This window comes from Elephantulus edwardii, unplaced genomic scaffold (genome assembly GCF_000299155.1).
Source record: "Elephantulus edwardii isolate Elephantulus edwardi_28Jun2011 unplaced genomic scaffold, EleEdw1.0 scaffold00217, whole genome shotgun sequence".
NCBI lineage: Eukaryota > Metazoa > Chordata > Mammalia > Macroscelidea > Macroscelididae > Elephantulus > Elephantulus edwardii.
This window is the reverse complement of record NW_006399967.1, coordinates 3,976,483-3,996,357: the sequence shown is the minus strand read 5'-3', so window position 1 is coordinate 3,996,357 and position 19,875 is coordinate 3,976,483. Positions and strand designations below refer to the sequence as shown.

Sequence of the window (19,875 nt, the reverse complement as noted above, 5' to 3'; positions counted from 1 at the left end):
TCTGCTGAGAAGGGTCTGCAGTACAGGGGTATCCCCACCACCGGCAGGTCACCCAACGGGGCTGAGTCCTCTTCATTCCGCTTGGGGTTCCAGCACCCCCCTCTCTCTGAGCCCCCAGTGGCACACAGGGGACCCAGGAGCCTTCAGGATTTATGGCTCAGTTAGGAGCACCCCCTCCTGCCGTGGGGGTGGGGCTAGAACCCCTCCCCCACTGTCCTTGCCAGGCTTTCCGGAGTGTCACTTCTGGGCCTGTTGGGCTCTGCCCACTGTTTTATAGGCGACTTGGGCGGGTGGGGGTGAGGCCTGCTGTGGTGGGGGGCTGGGGCGGTATGTGCCCTCAAGTGCCCAACTGTGGCCGGTTCTGGGTGTGTCAGGACCTCCCTGCCCCGGACCCTCGGTGGTCAGTGAGGACTGCCACGATGCATTCTGGGACATTGATCCTATCTAGGGTCCCAGACACTTGGGGTCCTCCCTTACACCTCAAGGCTGGGGTACTCGGTGTCCCTGAGCCCCCGAAAAGAGAGAATGGGGTGTGGGGACATCATGAACGTCGTGAAGGTGACTCCATCCAGACCCAAGTTCAAATGTAGTTCTGTTTGAGGAAGAGACGTGGGCTTCTCTGACCCTTGGTCTCTTCGTCCACAAGGCTGGGGGCGTGCTGGCCTCTTTCCTGCACCCCGGAGGCCGCTGTGTGTCTTCTCCCGGCCTCGACTCCCTTCGCCCACCACGGCCGGCGCGGGGTGGGCCCTGTTCTCCATGCCCTTTCGCAGATGGAGAAACTGAAGCTCAGAGAAGTTTGAGGCCTGAGTTTTTTGTCAAAGTCCTACCCTGGCTGGAAGGGCCAGCCTAGGGCTGTCCCCAGCTCGTGTCCAGTAGGCTCAGCCATTGTTTCTGGTAGTCCAAGACACGCAGGAGGCCTGAGCCGGGCCTGGAACTCGGAACCAGAACCCAGAACCTGCGTGGGCTCGGCCAATCGGAGGCCGTCAGTGCCCACTGCTGGGCTGGCTGTGATGCAATAAGCAGACCTTCCCCAGCGACTGCGCATCTGAGACTCGGGCTTCGGGAGACCCTGGGCCAGCTGAGGGGGTCACATGGGAGGGTGTGCACCTCCGCGCTGGGGGGACCTGCCAGGTGGGTGTTCCCCCCAGGACTGTGAGAGGGCTCCAGTGGCCTTGGGGAGAGCCACCTGACCTGTCCTCCTGTCCTCCAGGTCTCTGCAGATACATGAATGAGCCTGGCACCCCCAGCCCTCGCCCAGCGTGACCTGGAGGCAGCACGTGCCGTTGGCATGCCTGGCCAGCCCTTGGCCTGAGCCCGCGGCCCGCCCGCCGCCACCCTGCACGGCCCCGGCTCCCCCGCGGCCCCCACGCTGCAGTGCGGCCGGGCCCCCTCCCCGCAGGGGCCGCCCCCGCCGCCCACCCCTGGTGCCCGGGGCGGCCCAGTCCGCAGGGCCATGAAGCTGCAGGCCGTCATGGAGACCTTGCTCCAGCGCCAGCAGCGGGCCCGCCAGGAGCTCGAAGCCCGGCAGCTGCCACCAGAGGTCCCCGCCGGCCCCCCGGCCCGAGCCCACGCCGGCCCCCCAGAGGAGGACAGGGAGCCCGAGAGCGCGCGGATACAGCGGGCACAGATGGCCGCATTGGCTGCCATGAGGGCGGCAGCCGCCGGCCTTGGACATCCCGCCAGCCCCAGCAGCCACTCTGAAGAAGAGGACACAGGACCCCCGGAGGGGGCACCAGGCTCACCTGCCCTGCCTGGCCGAGGAGAAGGAGGCGGGCACTTTGAGGAAATGGCCTCCGATGAGGACATGTGAGTCTGGGCTCCAAGTGTTTGGGGAATTGCGTGGCGTCTGGTGTGCCCAGGGGCCATGCAGGGGTGTCCCGGAGCTTCTGAGGGTATCTGGGGGGTGTCCTGAGTCTTCTGAGGAGCTGGGGCTGTCACCCTCTTGGAGACTCAGAACATCTAGGGGACCTTTCCAGAAGGTGGATGTGTCCATCCTCTGCGCTGGCCGGCATGGCAGCTGCTGGCTAAGCATGGCTGTTGACCATGTGGTCAGTATGACTAAAGAACTGAGTTGCAAATTATGTTTCAGCTGATTTATGTTAAAGCAGTCACTTGCAGCCAGTGGCCACCTTGGTGGACGGCTTGGCAGGGTCCCTGAGACTGACCAGAGGGATGACCGGGCCTTGTGGGAGGGGTGGTCCTGGGTGTGGTGAAGGCCCCTGGGAAGCTTGAGCGGGACCCTGCCAGTGAGGTGAGAGGGTGAGGGGGCTTCACCTGAGTGCAGGTGAGTGAGGAGGGGTGCGTCCATCCGTGTGCACTTCACTTGTGGGGGGCTCACCCCTGAGCTGGTCCGTGGGGTGGGGTTGCAGGAGCCGCCACCTCTAGAGAGGGACAGTGTCCTTAGAGGCCACGTGTGTAGCCACTGAGTGTGCAGCGTTGCGTGTGTGTGATAGTCACGTGGACAGTGGCCCTGTGGACAGCTGTCGTGTGTGTGGCGGTCCTGGACTGTGGTCACAGGTGTATGACGGTGGTGACGTGTGTATGGTGACCATGCGCCCCAGAGTTCTGTGTGCCCGGTGGTGACATGTGTCCAGCTGTCCTGGGTGTGCTGTAACCCTGTGCACAGCGGCTGCGTGGACAGTGGTTGTGTGTGCGGCAGTCACACGGGAGGTGTCTTGGCGGGAATGGCCTCTCTCCGATGCCCCCCTAGCTGGCTGTGGACCAGAGTGGGCAGGGCTGGCCCTTGCGTTGTCTTGGGCAATCTGGGCAGGACCTGGAACACAAGTGACCCGAGTGGGAAGCTGAGGCAGCACAGCCAGGACCCCATCAGGTGGCCGTAAATGTGGGGAGACCTTGACCCAGAAAGGTGTTCCCGCCGCCTCAGTCCGTCCCTGTCTCCTCCGTGCAGGAAGCAGAAGTGGGAGGGTGAGGAGATGGAGGAAGACCTGGCGGACGAGGACGAGGACATGGAGGAGGACTACGAGGAGGACGAGGATGAGGAGGGGCTGGGTCCCCCCGGCCCCACCAGCCTGGGCTCTGGGGCGCTGTTTCCCCGAAAGGCTCAGCCACCCCAGTCGCTCCGTGGGGATGGCACTGCCCGGGCGCTGGGGGGGCTGGAGCGTCAGGGGCCTGGGGCAGCCCACCCTGGAGGGGCTGCACATGTGGTGCCTTCACTGCAGCCACCAGACCACGGGGACTGGACCTACGAGGAGCAGTTCAAGCAGGTGAGTGGGGAGCAGGTGTCAGGCCGGGGGACGGAGAGCCGTGTGGGCGGAGGGGCCGCGGGGCAGGAGCCGTGTGCACGGCTGGCACTTAGGGGTGCTGGTGACCATGGGGTGGGGGGCCACGGGGCTGGTGGCTGTGTGGGCTGGGAGCCGTGTGGGTGGGGGGCCGTGTGCACGGCTGGCACTTAGGGGTGCTGGTGGCTGTGACCGTGACCGTGGCCGGGGCGGCTAAGGGCTGGAGTTTGTGCTTTGATCAAACTCAGGAGGGTGTGGTCTCACACGTCCACACGTCTTGGTCCCCCCATTTATCTTTTGTCTGCCGAGCACTGCACCCTTGTGGGGTGCTGGGGACCGTGGGCCAGCACAATCAGGGTGTCCAGAGGGTCAGTGGCCAGCCAGGCAGCCCCCAGGGCCTTGGGTTCCAAAACTGTCTAAACTGTAGCTTGCCAGTGGAGAGGGATGGTCAGGTGGCATGGTGGCCGTAAATGTGGGGAGACCTTGACCCGGGAAGGTGTTGGAGTTCTCCCTGTATGCCCTGCAGTGAGGGGTGATGGGAGCCAGGCGTGAGGGGTGGAAGACGCCTGGGGGAGGGACCTGCAGGTGGAGGTGGGCGCAGGGCCAGGCCTCGTGTGTCTCAGACGCTCTGGATGGCAGCAGCGGTGGGACTGGGCACGGGAGGACAGGCCAGGGGGTCGTGGCCGGTGTGGGGTCCCGTGCGTTGCATGTAGCAGGCGCGATGGACACTTGAGTGTGCAGGCCGTGGTTGTGGCCTCCCTGGCAGCTGGGCATGGCCCCTGTTGAGGTCAGCTGGGGCTTTTTGGGGGTCCTTAGCCACACGCAGAACTCGGCTGGTGGAGCTCCCAGGCTGCGGGACAGGCCGGAGGAAGCGGGTGCAGGGATGGAGGAAGTGACCAGGCGGGGCGTCTTTGAAGTCGGCCGCTGGGCCAGGCAGATGGGAACCAGATGGGCGTCCTCGGGCTGCATTCCAGCTCGGCCAGCTGGACCTCCACGCGAGGCAGGACCACCTGGCCTGGGGCCAGATGCCAGGGCCAACCAGGGTGTCCAGAGGGTCGATGGCCAGCCAGGCAGCTCCCAGGGCCCTGGGTGTCCAGAACTGTCTAAACTGTAGCTTGCCCGTGGAGAGGGAGGAGGCCAGCCCCGAGCCGAGCCGAGCTGACCTGAGCTGCCCCAAACTGAGCCGAGCTGAGCTGTCCCCGAGCCTGGGTGGCTGTGTGTAGGAACAAGGCACAGGTCCTTGGACACACTGCTGTAGCTCATGTTCTGAGATCAGGGAGTGAGGCCCTGGCCCTAGGGAGAGGGGGCTGTGACCCTGTGTGCTGGGCGGGTGTGGCCCTGTGGGCTGGGGTTGAGGTCCTTGGAGTGAAGGCCGTGGCCATGTGCAGGAGAACCAGCGGGCTGGAGGACGGTGCTTGGACACTGTGCCCCCCGGCTCCAGTGAGGCCTCCCTGGGGGTGGAGGTGTCAGCCCTCCCGCACCCTCACCTGGCTGAGGGACTCGAAGCGGGTGCTCATTTCTGTATGTGGGGTTGCCCTGGGTGTCACTGGCCCCACACCAGGCTCCTGTTACCCCGTTGTTCAGAGAAGCAGACTGAGGTGCATTGCAAACAGGTCCTGACCCCAGGGGAGCGACACGCTTAGTGCTGCACGGGGTTCTCATTGGTGCCCCTGATGTTTGCCTGCGGGCGCCTAGCCCGGGGAGCCCCTGGCACCCCCAGCCCAGCCGGGTCGCAGCCTGCCCAGGGGAGGGCCGTGGAGCCAGGCTGAGGGGTGAGATACCGCTGCTGATGTGGCCAGGAGGAAAGGCCAGGGGTCGGGGTTGGGGCGCTCCCACGGCTTGGCACATCGGGAGGTGCAGTGCCAGGAAAGAGGGCACTCTGGTCTGGGGCCTGGCCGTGCGTCAGGGCTTCCCTGGGTCGGGGTGGCAGGTAGTGCCAACTGGGCCATGATCCTTGATGATCCCTGAGCTGAGGTACCCAGGAGCCCTGCAGGGTGAGCAGTCAGGAGGCCAGGCACGGGCCCTGGGAAGCCGGTGCCTGGTGGACCAGGAGGCGTGGCTCCGTTACGTGCTGGATGCCCCCAGAAGGGTCAGTGCAGCCCCGTCTGCGGGCGCCTTGAGAAAGGCCTGTGTCGGGGCCGCTCGGTGTAGAACGCTTATGGGGGCACGTGGGGGATCCGTGCTGAATGGCAGCTGGCATGGTAGCCTCGGAGCCCTCAGGAGGGCCAGACAGCCACCCTCACACACTCGTGGTGCCTGCACCAGAGCCCTGGGTCTCCTGTGACCTGCTGGGCAGACCTTGAGGCCAGTCCCGCCCAAGGTGAGGCCAAGTGAGGGCACAGCCCCACGGCCAGCGGCCAGCTCACCTTCCTGGCCAGCTGGGCCGGCACCTGCACTGCCAGTGTCAACAGCTGCCCGGCCCAGCTCCTGGCGGACGTTGGTGTGTTGACTGGGGCCGCCCCGCCCCTTCCTGGCGTGTGGCAGTCTCGCCTAGCACTGCCCGGCCCCTGCCTCCTGGTTGCACCACCGTGGCGGGCCAGCTGCCGCTGCAGCCCTGCGCAATGTGGGGGCCCTACGCTGGGTGGCCTCGGGGTCCCACGTCTGAGCTCGCCCACCCCAGCAGCCTGAGAACGTGCCTCTTCAGTTCCAGTGACTCGAGTGACGCTGGGGTTTTAGGAGCAGGTGTGACTTCCTTGCCTGGGACGTAGCCGGTTAAAGCGCGTGAACCAGCAGTTTCCAGTATGTTCCCAGACACGGGCGGCCCCTGGCCCCATGAGCCCTGATGGTCCAGCTTGTAAACGTCAGCATGCCAACACAAAGGTGTCGGGCGTTCCAGTCCACTGCCAGCCACCCGTGGGGCACACGAGCACCCTCTTCCTGCAGTGATTTACAGTGGAGGGAGGGTCACCGGGAGCCTCCTGGGGCAGCGGGCGGTGGGAATGACCACATTCACTTGGGAAGATGTCAGCACCCCAAAAGGAAACCCCTTTTGTATCAGCAGTCATCCCAATACTTCCTGCTTCCCTTAGCCCCACATGGCCACTGGTCAGCTTGTCAGTGGACAGCCTTCAGTGTCTGGGCTGTGGCTTGGCCAGAGGCGTGGAGGCCCCCACCAGGATGTGTTGTCTTTCCTCCCTCCTGGCTGAGGGCTCTTCCCTCACAGGGGCCACATTGCGTCCCTGTCGCCGCCTGGGGGACCCCACTGTGTCCCCATCGCTGCCTAGGGGTCCCCTGCTGTGTCCGTGTCGCCGCCTGGGGGACCCCGCTGTGTCCCCAGGGTTGCTCGATGGCACGCTTTGGTAGCCCTGTGGTGGACCTGGTGATTAAGGGTCAGCCTGTCCAGCTCTCCCAGGGGGCCCCTGGGGTGGAGTGGCCAGGTGGTGCCTCACTCCACGTTTAGTGTTGTTTTGAGGACCACCACATGCCCTCTTCCGGCCCGTCCTTGTCACACCGCTTGACCTTCGTCTGCCCAGCAGGAGTGGGGTGGCATCACCCAGTGCCTGGATTGTTAAGCATGAGGGGCTGCAGCACTTACCACTGAGCTCTGGGGCCTCATTGCTGACCTGTCCTTAGCTGGTGCAGGACGGCTTACTCCTCACTGACCCCCGGCAGTCACACGGGCATTTACTACACAGACACATGCCCACGTGTGTCCATGCAGGTTCACACACATGTACACACAGCTACACTTACACACCAAAGGAGCACGCATGTGTATGTCCATGACCATACACACACCAGCACGTGTACACACTAACATACAATCAGAAAATCAAAGGACATTTTACACCAGGCAGATGGGCTGCCAGGGACCTCTTTAAAATGCTGCAGAGCAGTGATGCCCTTTAACGAGTAAGGTGGGCCTGACCCAAACCATCATGTTTTCATCTGCCGTGGTGTGTGTGTAAGCTGGACGGGGACTCAGAATGACAGGCCTAGAATCAAGGCCTTTGAGTTGAGGTGTTGGGGTCTGACTGTCCCCACTGACTGACAGAGAACCCAGAGGTGCTCCTTAGAGGCAAGCGTGGAGAAACGTTGTCCACAGACTTGGGGCGTGTCATCAGGGGGATGTCCTTCAGCAAGACATGCTGGGAACGGTGGAGGGTCCGAGGACGAGGGCAGGCCCTCCACGAGGTGGCCTGACAGGGTGACAGGATGTCACCCCATGGCTGAGCCTGGGAGCCTGGAGCAGGAGAGAACGGGTGTCAGATGTCCTCAGGACCACTGAGTCGTGGTCAGCCCAACAGCCCCGGACAAAGCACAGTCACATCCGTACACACACCCTGACACATACACGTGTGTCCACACGCTCGCCACGTGCATGTGTGCAACACACACCCCACCACGTGCACGCATGCACCTACACACAGTTCAGTCGTGGGCACGCTGGTGTGGGAATGTGTATATGTGAACATATGTGGACACGGTCACCTGTACGTATGTCTGTTTGCATGTACGTGTACTAACGTGGACACGCGAGTGTGCCGCACGTCCACATGCATGCACATGTGTGCTAGCGTGGGTTGTGCACACGTGAACACACATGCCCCCTCGTGCGCATATCCACCAACAGGTGTGCACACGTGCTGTGTACACGTGTTGTCATCTCAGACATGTTAAATGCGCACACATGAGCATGTACACGTGTGCCCTTGCATCCACTCAACGCTGATGGTGTCAGCACACATAACCAGCTACACATGTCTCTACACATTTTCCCTTGCACGCGCACACGCTGACAGGGTGTGAGCGCACGTGACCGTCCACGTCTTCATACACACACAGGCTTGCACACATGGACGTATACCCGTGTTCCCTTGTGTGCACACATGCTAATGGGTGAAACTGCTCTTGGTTCCTGGGGGCCCTTTGGCACTGCTTCTGGCCTCCCTCCCCTCGCTTTCTGACGAGTGTGGCTGTGTGTGTGGTCCTGGTCACACTGTGCCGCCGCCCGTCCTGTGTCCTCAGTCTCCCAGGACCTCGAGGCCCAGCGCTCAGGTTCGGGTTTGGGTTCGGGTTCGGTGCTACCGTCCCCACGCCCGGCGGCCCCGCGGGAGAGAGCTGGACCGTGGCCCCGGTGCGACCAAGCCAGCAGAAACCCTGGCGACTGGGCTGGGAGTCGCTCTGACTGACGCCCAGTGATGAGTGAGTGTCGGGCTGGACACCAGGAAGTTCTCATGGCACGGCCGACCGCTGGGGGGGTCAGATCCACCTAGGCTGAGGGGGAAGCTGGGCTGACCACCACGTGATTTACAGCTTGTGCAAAGTGCTGGAGGGTCAGCTGAAGCCGGCTCAGTGAGTCTGTGCGGGCAGGCCACCTTCTCCCCTCCCTGGGTGTTGTCCGGCTTGCACACCTCGGCTCTCCAAGGCCCTGGGGCGGTGCAGGGGGACGGAGTGCGGGAGGAAGAGGCTTGAGCCAGCCGGCTTGGGTTTCCAGCCTTAAGGGCAGTCTGCCCTGTCCTCTGGTCACACGAGGTGGAAGCTGGCAGCCACTGCCCCCTGCCTGGGAGTCCTCCTCTCGCTTGCCGCTGGACCCTGGAAATCTGTGGTACAGACCTTCTTGGGATCAGGAGGCTGGCTGAGGGCATGACAGCAGCTGAGTGGTTACCGAGAAGGTCACTTCAGACAGAATCAAATCATGCGCCTTCCAGAGGCCACTGACAGCACAGAGACAGGGCTTGCTCTTCCTGCTGGCAGGTGATAGGAGGAAGTAAGAGTGAGGCGGCGGCTTCTGGGAAAGGGGCATCGGAGTTGGGGCTTTGCGAGGCGCAGAGGAGTTTTCCTGGTAGCCAGCAAAGGGCTGTGGCTGCATCACAGAGTGGGTCGGCCTCTGTCGTCAGATGCCCCTGATCATCTTCCGCTCACAGTGACCTGAGAACAGCGAATCGAAACGCTGCCCTGTTCTGGGCCGTCTGTGATCGCGGTTGGACTCGAGCCCACTTTTTTATTTTATCTTTGTGTGTGTACCATCAAATCGGATCTGACCGGTACAGAAGGAGATTGCCCCCCTTCTCCAGCAGAGCATCTGGTGGATTCGAACCATGCACCTCTGCGATTGCAGTGCATTGAGCCCATTTTTACAGTCGCGGTGTCCGTGTATTTGGTTGAGGGTTTTCCTCCCTTTCTCTGACTTCATCTTTTCCTGCTTGACGTCCTTTTCTGAGGAATCGGGCCTCCCGGCAGCATCCCCAGAGTTTCCGGGAAGGAGCTTACTCTCCTTGCGTCTATAGAGTCCTCTGACGGTCGCTTCGTTGGTCTGCCGATCGTTGGTGCTCCCTCAGCACCAGCGCGGGAGGCTGTCACCTTCGGTCATCTTTCCTGATTGCCTGACTCTCGGGCGCACAGACGCAGTCGCGAGTCCCAGGTCTTAGATCTAGTGCGCCTTTGTCCTAAGAGTGAACGCCTTGCTCAGCGGCACTGTGCAGTCCTTGACAGCAGGTTTCCCCAGTGCCACGTGTCGTGTGATTTCCTGGTTGCCACGTGGGTGTTGACTGTGGATCTAAGTGAAATTACGTCGTTGACAGTTTTTTCTCCGTCACCACACTCCCTGCCGGTCGAGTGATGAGGGATGACCGGAGTGTCCAGAGGAGACGCCCGGCGCAGCCTTCTGTGATGGGCCGTGGGGAGAGAACTCTCAGCCGTGGCCCAGGCAGACGAGCAGGTGGCCGGCACTGTGGCCAGGCCTGCGGGGCTCCCTGGGAAAGGACGAGCTGGGACTTCGCAGCTCGACAGGGCTTCTGGGTGGAGGGTTAGTGTGAACAGAGGTGCCGACGTCCGGATCGGAGCCCAGGGCCGTCTGCAGCGGCTGAAGGGGAGCGTTTGCCTGGTGGGCAGGGAGCCAGCCTGTGGGCCCCGGTGCCGCACTGTCTTCCTGGGGCGCCAGGGCCGGCGGGGGCAGGTGGCATGCAGCAGGGGAAGCCCCTCGGGAGCCCGGCCCTCCCTGCTGCGTCATCAGTCGCTGCGGCTCCTGGCGGGCAGCCAGCCGTGCCGTGGCGGGCACAGAGAGGGTGCCTGCCCGCCGGCCCTGGCACAGTGCCCTGGCCCGTGCCAGCGTCGGGAGCTGTGCTGACTCAGCCGGAAGGACTTAGCCACCCTTGCCCGCCGCCTGGCCACCAGGTCACCGCAGCGAGCCCGGCCCACACCCCGGCCGCTCCCTCTGTACCCACTGCTGCTGCCAAGCGTCTGGCCCGCCCCACGCTTTCTAATAACACACGCGGTGGCTGGGTTGGCTCCTGTCCCCCACTGTGCGCTGTGACCCCTGACCTGCGTGGGGGGCAGGCCTCCACGATCGAGGCATTCGGCCTCTGGGGACGCTGGAGACGTGGAAACAGCCAGCTGGACGCAGAGATGGGAAGGAGACTGTCATGGGCCCGTCTCCAAGGGCCCTGCATCCGGGGAGAAAGAAAGAAAACCCATGATAAAAAGGCCAGAGAGAAGGAAAGACCAGAGTGAGAGCCCGAAGAGACTCTGCAGTTTGCTCTCGGTGCCCCAGGGAGAAGGCTGGGCTGAGAGCTGGACAGGACAGGGTGGCGAGCGAAGCCTCCAAGGACACGTGCACGGACCCGAAGGGAGGGGCAGCCGGCCTTCCTCAGGCTGAGGCTGCGAGTTGCAAGGCCCAAGGGCTCTGGGGACGTTGAGGAAGACCAGGAAGCAGTGGAGATGGCAGAACCGCGGACCATGCCGCACGGGGCCTGAGCGAGGTCCTGCAGCAGGGAGGGGGTCCTGGGGCCCCAGGGCCTTGCTAGAACACAGCGCCTCGGGGACTGAGGAATCCTGTCATCAATTCAGATGTAGCCTCCAGGAGTGTCAGCAATTAAACACAGAAGCTGCGTAGAGCTCTCCACAATCCCATAGCCCCCCTGGTTGTAGGGGTGGGAGGGTAGAATTCACCTCTGATGGGACATCGGGAGATTCGCTGGGGTGTGGCCTCTTAACACCTTTCTCTCACTGGAGGGGGACAACAGTGAAGGAATGGATGAGAGAGGGGACCCCCGGAGCCACGAGGAAATAGTTGCTGGGAGGGGAGGGCATCCTGGACTCTGGCCTCTGCCCTGGGAAGCCCTGGACACAGCACGTCCGGGACACGGGAGGTCTCCAGGGAATGCCAGACCAGCTCGGACCTCTCTCCAGAAGCTGGCCTTTCTCTCCAGCTGGTACCCTGACCGGTTTTGCTTGTTAAAGCCGCTGGCCTGCGGTCTCTCTGCTACAGTAACGTCAGATATCTACACCAACGGCAATCAGAATGTTCCAGAACAGCTGTCCCACGCTGGAGGTGCTGTGTGTGCTCATTTTGTCATGAAGCATTTGGGAGGAAGCCCCACGGCCAGCTAGCGGAGATCCGGATTTGTGCCCGGCCAGTCGTGTTCCTACGGGTTGCAGCCAGTGTCTGACATCATTAGCATCACATGCAAGTAAAATCTTGCTGAAGATTAATCTTGAAGAGCTGGAACAGAAAAACATCAACAGGGAACTGCCGGAAATTCAAACTGGATCAGAAGAAACTGTCGGAGGGAGGGATACCTCTGCTGATGTCAGATGGCTGTGGGCTGAGAGCAGGAAACATCAGGAAGGTATTTGCTTGTGTTTCCTTGACTATACGAAGACATTTGACTGTGTGGATCGTAACAAATTACGGCAAAAATCGAGCAACGGGGATTCCAGAGGCGAACACCAAACGGTGCCCAGGTGAAACCTGTCCCTCAACCAAGAAGCTGTTGTGGGAACAGAGCGAGCGAACACTGCGTGGTTTAAGATGAAGAGGAGACTGTGTTGGGGTGGGTTCCCTTTCCACACCTCTTCAGTCCGTGTGCTCAGCAAATTGTTGGAGAGGCTGGACTCTGAAGAATGTGGCATCGGGCTCGGAGGGACTCCTCAGGAACCCGCGTTATGCGGGTGACTCAGCCTTGTTTGCAGAAAGTGGGGAGGATGGGAAGCACCTGCTGCTGACCAGACCTTCCGTGGGTCACACCTCACAACCACACCACGGCGAGCTGCCGCCTGGTGGACCCTCCGCCCAGGGCCCTGCCTGTGTCTCCCTGGGAGCAGCTGGTGAATTCAGGGTGCTGAGCTTTATAACCCGACTCGTTTCCACCTCTCCTTCCCGTGCCCCTGACATGTGGGACGCGTGTGTGTCCGTGACAGCAGCATGGCCAAACCCGGCCCTTCGTCTGAGGGTCAGTGGTTCTCATTGCCCGGAACGGCCCCTGCCCGCCAGGCCTCCCTGAGATCACTGCCGGGGTCATTGCATTCCAGTCCTGCCCCTCATCCCCACGTGGCCTGGGCAGGACCTGCTCTGTGCCTCAGTTTCCCGCGTGCTCTGATTCTAGTCCTGACTGGACCGACTTCCACCAGCAGCCGTATGAAACTATCTGCATCAGGGACCGGAGCGGCCAGGCAGAGGCCCCAGGGGTCAGGGAGCAGCCAGGGGTGCTCACCCGGTGGGTGGGCATACGCTGGGGCGGAGCCCAGACCGCCCCCTCTCCGCCTGTCCAGCCACGCGCAGCGGAGGGACAATTGGGGGTCGCGGGGTTAAACGGTAACTAATGTGCCCATTGAAGGGAGTCCTGGCGGTGACTGCTGGCCGGCTGGGCCCTGCCCTGGGTCTGGAAGTGGGGACTGAGCAGTGGGGAGCGGGCACCCCCAGCACGCAGGCCCCGTGCTTGGCCACAGCCTTCCAGACGATGCGAAGAGGCCAGTGCGGGCCAGGCCTGCTGCTGTCCTCTGTCCAGCTCACTAGGATGCCTCCCTCCAGGTCACCGCCACCCTCGGGACAGGCCTGCCCTTGGGGGACCCACGTGTCTTCACGGATTGCAGCCCGTGACCAAGCATTTGTTCCTTGTCTCGTCTGGAAGCTCCTGAGATCTGTCCGGCAGCACACAGCCCCCCAGACAGACAGGCGGCAGCTGTCCCCATGGTCCACTGCCGGGAATTGACCTAGGGACCCCGGGAAGGGTGTTCCACCGCAGAGCCACCCACACCAGGGCCTAGACGGAGACCTGAGCGCGGTGGCAGGGACCGTGGTGAGGGGCACAGGCCAGGCACCCAGGCCAGGAGCCCGGTGGTGGAGAGAGGACCTCCCTGACCCTATAGACCTGGGGACGGTCAGTCATTCCCATCATCTGTGCCCCCCATCGGTCAGTCCCACATCCATGTCCCTCGGTCAGTCAGTCAGTCCCACTGTCCGTGCTCCCCCCGTCGGTCAGCCCGCCGTCATGTCCTTCTGGTGCTTCCCTTGGTGCTGTGACCATCAGACGTGGCAGAGCACATGGTCCTGACTTGGGGTCTCAGTGTCCTACGCGTCCAGTGAAGCCCCGCCCATTCTTGGGGCCCCGGCAGCTGGTGTGTGGGACTTGAGTGCCTGCCCCCTGGCTGCATGGACACTAGCCCTGGCCAGGGGTCCTGGCACCCCATGGCTGGGGGCGTGAGAAGGCCCAGCCCGGGGCCCTGGGGCCTCAGTGGAGACAGGACGGGCATCAGGTGCTGCGTGCCGCTGCTGGCCCATGGACTCCTGCCCTCCTGCTGCTTTCCGGGTGCCGAGGGAGGGGGGCTGGCCTTATCTCCCGGGCGTGTCTGTTTGTGTCTGTGTCTGGGTGCTTAGGTGTGTCCATGCGTCCAGGACCTGGTCTGTCCCTCAGCCCATGTGCACGTTGCCGGTGGCTCGCCAGGACCCTCCCTTGACATCCTGTGGCGTCTGTGGGCATCTGACCCCCAGCACCTGGCCGTGCACCTTTGCCCAGCCAGGGGTCTCCTGGGCTCCAGGGCCAGGCCAGCCTCGATCCTGGTGTGGACATGCCTGGAACCCCAAACTTCTCAGGGTGTCAAGCCTTCATCAGGCCTTGGTATCACCTGTCTAGTAGACACCACAGTTCCTCGGACCCCAGCCTCATGGCCCTCCCCAGCATGCAACTCTGTCTGTGGAGTGGGACAGCCACCTGTCCTTCTGTCCTTCCTGTCACCCGCACCTCTGTCTCTCTCTCCCGTTTACTTCTTTAACGGCAGCCCAGAAAGTTCTTCCAGAGACACTGGCTGGGTCCTGGGTCCCAGAGGGACTGGTCAGGTGACTCTCAGAGCCACCAGCTTTCCATTAGGGCTCAGCACTCGAGTCCAGGTGTGGCCAGGCTGGGTCCATCTGTCCTCGTCTGCCTCCTCGGTTCTGCGTCTCTGCACCCTGGTCTCCTCCGTGTGCTGTCCCGCAGCTGGACAGGCGGCCCCTGCTCCCAAGCTGTGGATGGCTTCAGCCCCTGCCCGGCTGCGGCCTCTGCCCAGCTGGCACCCTGCCTTCCGTCAGGCGCGCCCACCCCGTCCTCTCACTCTGGGTCATCTGCCTACCAGCTGACCTGCAGCCAGGACACAGCTGGGAATTCTTGGAAAGGCAGCGAGCTGTGGTCAGAGCCAAGGTCACGAATTCTTGGATCCAAGTGTGGGGCAGGGACACCACAGTGTCCTCGTCTGTAATGTGGAGACGGTCAGCCACGCCGGCCTCGGGTGTCTGTAACGTGGGGGGATGGTCCACTGCTCTGGCCTCAGATTCCTCACTTGTAGCAGGTCGATTTTATCATCACTGTTTGTTTCCTCGCGTCCGAATTGACTCCCTGTCTGTTCCTAGCAGAGGTGCTGCAGGCATGGACTGGGTGCCCGCTGTGCACCTGGCTGTGTGTGTGTGTGTGTGTGTGTGTGTGTGTGTGTGTGTGTGTATGCACACACCACCTGTGCACCTGACCACCAGACCAGCTATATGCCTAGACCAGCTGTATGACTGACTGGCTGTGGGCCTAGGGCCAGCTGCAGTTTGTGGCCGTACGCCTGGGCTGAGCGTAGTCCAGGCGCAGCTGTGTGCCCAGCCTGATGTGTGTCCTGACTTGAGGCAGGTGGCATGTCCAGTGGGGGAACAGCATCCGTCACTCAGCATGTGGGTTCCAGGTTGTCTTGTGGCATCCAAGCTGCCCTTGGCCTGGGTGTGCAGTGTCCAGCCCACGAGGCCCATGGATACCCAGGCCCTGAGCCCCAGGGCCCCTTCCTGCTAACAGATGTGCAGGAGGTAGAATCACCCCCTTCCTTCCTGTGGTGTCTCACAAGGCCACTCCGAGTCCCCCTCAGAGATGCCCCGTACCTGCTGGTGGTCCGGTCCCCAGTTCTTAGCAACAGGAGCCTGTGCCAGCCAGGCTGACTCCCACTCCACTGTCCAGGGCATTGTCTGCCAGGCTGACCCCCACTCTGCTGTCCAGGGCACTGTCAGCCGGCCTGACCCCCACTCTGCTGTCCAGGACACTGTGTGAACTGATCTTTGAAGGGGGCATTTGGGACTTGGGGCCCTTTGGAGGCCATGCTTTGGGGCCAGATGTCAGGGTGTGTCATCTTTCATCACTCCAAGCCCCATAAAGCTCCGATGTGACTTCCCAAACCCAGTAATGTCAGAACTGTCCTGGATTTGAATCATCACTTCTGGGTCTCAGTTTGTCTGTCTGTGAAATGGGCCCCACACAGCCTGGGGCTGCGGGGTGGGGGGCCTTGGAGGGGCTGGCGTGTGGGCCAAGGCCACCTGGATTTGCACTTGATTTACATGTGGTTGGCAGCCCCATCTTCCTAGAAGTTTCTCGGCTGCCGTCTGGTGCTGGGTGTACACTGGGCCTCAGTTGTGAGATGGGTCGGGAAGTAACCTTGGTGGAGATGCTTAAGTCTTCAGCTGCTAATAACGGAAAGCCTGGGTGTTTGAGCCCCCAACTCTCGGAGCTCTCTCCTGGGAAAGGGGCCGTCTCAGAGGTCTGTGGCCTCCCGCCCTGTGCTCACCCTGGGCCCCCTCCTGTGCTGGACCCTCTGCGCACCCGCCCACTTCCCGGATAAGGACAGTGAGGTCCTCTGTAGACAGGGTGCCACTGGGGACCTCCTGGAAGGCCCCAGGCGGAGGCCCTCGGAACAGGCCATGGGGTGTGTGCGTACGGGTGTATTAATACCCCACGGGCGGGGCCGGCCAGCAGGGTGCCAGGCGGCCGGATGTGTGTGCCCGGCCCAGAATCAGTTCCCCAATTTCCTGTGAGCGGCAGGGCGGCTGCTGCATCTGTCCTCGAGACCGGCCACTGGAGCACTGACGGGAAACGGGAAGTGAAAAGGCCACCTGGGGGGCGCCCCGGGCTCAGGTGCACCCCGAGGGGGCAGGCCGAGGGTGCTGAGCCAGGAGCCCTGTGGCCACGTTAAACGAGAGGCCCGGGGGTCAGCTCCACGGCTGCTCTGCAGGAGGAAGACGTGCAGAGACCCTTCAGCAGCTGCCCGCGGTGGTCAGTCCCCACGAGAGGGGCTGCCCATCTTCTGTCCCCACAGTGGCTGCCGGATTCAAGCCGCCAACTCTTAGGTTATGGCCTGATCTGCCGCCCACTGGGCCTCTAGTGCCCGCATCACGCGTGCCCTCATGCCGTCTGGCCACTTGCTGACCATTCCTGCGGGCCCCGCTGGCATTTCCTTGGGCGTGAGCGTCTATTTGATGGCTGCGGCTCCTGCACTGGCTCCCTGAGGGCACCCCGATCACACTGCAAACAGGAGATGCTCAGTAATGCCCACAGAGTGGACCCGCGGGGCAGCAGTCCACCCCTGTTAATACACCTCCACGGGGCCCGGGGGACAGGAGGCCTCACACTAGAAGGAGCTGGAAGGAAAGGCCATGATGCCAGCTTTGCTGTTGGTCCCATCACCCTTGAGCCCCTAGTGAGCGGGAGAGGGTGTTCCCAATGCCTCTCCCCACCCTGACCTGCAGCCCCCACTGAGCCTGGGCTCCCTTCATCATGACCCGTCAACCACCATTAGTCCATCCATCCCTTCACCCATCTGTCCATCCCCCCAGCCATTCATCTTTCTACCCACCCAACCACTCATCCTTTGACCCACCCATTCACCCATCTGTCCACTCACCCGTCCTTCCATCTGTCACCTGCCCATCCAACTACCCTCCCATCCACTCACCCATACTTCCTCCCACACATCTTGCCATCCATTTATTCATTCACCTGTCTGTCCACCTATTCTACTACCCATCCTTCATGCACCCATTCACTTGTCTGTCTCCCTACCCTCACGTCCGTTCACTCACCACCCATCCACCCACCCATCCGTCCAACCCTCCGTCCATCCATCCATCCATCCATCCATCCATCCATCCATCCATCCACCCATCATCCAACTGTCATCCATCCACCCTTCCTTCCTCCTACTCATCTTGCATCAACCCATTCACTTGTCTGTCTTCCTACCCTCCCATCCGTCCATCCACCCACCTGTCTGTCTACCAGCCCTGCCATCATCCATCCATCTATCCACCTGTGTGTCTGCTTGCCCTCCCATTGCCCGTCCATCCACCAGTCTGTCTACCTGCTCTGCTATCATCCATCCACACACCTGTCTGTCTATCTGCCCTCCCATCCATCTGCCCATCCCCCTTTCTTTATTCCTTTTGCCCCTTAGTGTTCTCAGGACCCAGGTGGGGACACATCATGAGGTGGGACTCTAGGTTGCCCACTTCAGTCTCCCAAGTAGCAGTGTGGTTGCAGGGAAGGCCATGCCGGCCCCACCCCCATGGGCAGCCCCCGTGGGCGTTTCCGTGAAGGCCTGAGGTTCCCAGTTGTCCCCAGAGACAACGGCTCCCCGCCCACCTGGGGCCTTAGTGACACCAGTCCCAGGGCTGAGTCATGATCAGTGGCCGGCAGGAGGGGGAGGCGTCGCCTGATAACTCGAGGGGGACCCCCGGCCGTGGGGACAGGTTGTGACCGGCGCACCCGTCCCACTTGCCCTCCTCTCTCCATTAACTGTCCCTGCGGAATGCGGGGTACACCTGGTTTCTGCCCCCACGGCCTCATCTAGACAGGCGGGGGGACGGGGTAGGAAGAGGCTTAGATAGACGCTGGGGCCCTTGGCAATTGGGGGTCAGGTAGGAGAGTGTGTGTGGTGTCCAGGGGCAGGGGGTCAGTACTGCAAAGTCCCTGGGGCAGGGAGGAGGGGAGAGACAGCATAGAGCTGGGGCGGTCCGCGGAGAGCCATGGGCGGTGGGGGAGCAGAGGGGCGCAGGCCGCTGCGGGGTCTGGAGAGCAGAAGCAGCTGCAGGCCGCTGTGTTGCTGTTCTGTCACCATTTAGTTACAGCAGTTACACACAATCACAAGGCAGGAAGCACCCACCGCGGCCCGATGGGCGAGCCTGCCACCAATTGTGTGGATGTCCAGCGCGTGGGCATCGGTGACGGGGACCAGGAGACTGCTGACAGTCCGGACTTCCTTTCTGGGGGACAAGAATATTCTTGAACAGAGGCAGGGGAGCTGCTTTGTGGGTGCACTAAAGACCACTGGGCCGGTGGACACTGTAGTGGTCATCTTTCCTTAGGTGAATTTTTGAGAGAGCGAACGAGCATGTGGGTGTGTGATCCTGAGATTTCAGAAGGAAGCCTGCACGCCCCGCGCCCTGCTGGACTCGTTCCCTCGGCCCCCTCGCCCCCTCAGGCGCTGCCCACTCGCTCGTGCAGTTGCCCAGTCTTCACTCCTTCCTTCCAGCTCACCCCAGTTCCTCTCTGACCTGCCGCTGGACGTGTGGCGAGTGGTGGCCTGGGCCACTGGCCAGAGGCCGGCAGCTGCTGAGTTAAGATCTGCCACTCGCTCTGAGAAAGACGCTCGCTTTCTGGGTTTCCCAGGAGCAAAAATACACCCTCTTATTTGCATTCTGTCCTTCCTGAAGCCACAGCTGGTCGCTGCTGGACACTGGGGAACGTCTTGGTTCTCCCCAGACCAGAGGTGATGACCGGGTGGGCTGTGCCCCAAGGCCAGGTGGGCAGGACGCCTCCCGCTCCCTCAGTCCGGGGGCCTTGCCAGCCCAGTGGCTCCACTGGGGCCTCCTGGACTATGGCCTTGGAGGGGTTGGGCAGACACGGGTGGAGAGAAGGTGGAGCAAAGGTCTTCAGGGTCCTCGAGGAGGTTTCTTCCCAGCCTTGGACAGAGCCCGGCCTGGCCCCCAGGTTGCAGCGGGGCCTGGTCCTGTCCCAGGTGGAGCCAGGGCTGCAGGCTCTGTCCTTCAGCCCCACACTGGCTGCAGGCGGATGAACCTGGGCAGCCAGCTGGGCACCCCTCTTCCAACTGAGTCCCCCTCAGTTTCCCCCCTCTTCTAACTGGGTTCCCCTCAGCCGGGCCCCCCTTTGTTGCTGGTCCCGTTTCCCCTCATGGTCCCCTTCTCCGGTTGTGTGTCCGTCCCCCTTGGCTGGGCCCCTTCACTTTCCATAGTGGGGGTGGGGAGGAGGTCAGGGACACTGACTCCAGAGGGCCCCTCCTTCCTGTGCCCTGTGGGGAGGCCTCTCCACCCCTGGGGCTCTGGGGTTATCTCAGAGTGGTCAGCTATGTAACCCCACTGACCCCAGCGGGCTTTCTCCCCAGCAGTGGTGAAAACGCCCTCCATTTCGCCACAAACAAGAATTTCCTGTTTGCCCATCTGAGGAGGCTGGGTGGTTCCCGTTCGGCACGCCACCCCCAGCCTGCCCACCTGTCACATCCACACCGCCCCCGCCCTGTCCACATGACACGTCCACACCGCTCCCAGCCTGCCCACCTGGCACGTCCACCCCAGCCCCGCCCTTTTCCACCTGACACGTCCACCTGCCCCCAGCCTGCCCACCTG

At 62.4% G+C, this 19,875-nt stretch overlaps 1 protein-coding gene across 1 annotated transcript in view; it reads left to right on the top strand.

Annotated features, from left to right (window-relative positions):
* Positions 1–1,453: 1,453 nt before the first annotated feature.
* Positions 1,454–19,875, top strand: part of ARID3A (AT rich interactive domain 3A (BRIGHT-like)) — a 28,512-nt gene continuing 10,090 nt past the window's right edge. The window contains exons 1-2 of the mRNA XM_006897947.1: positions 1,454–1,806; positions 2,909–3,224. Of these exons, the coding sequence (XP_006898009.1) occupies positions 1,454–1,806; positions 2,909–3,224 (669 nt within the window). The remainder of the gene's footprint in view (positions 1,807–2,908; positions 3,225–19,875) is intronic.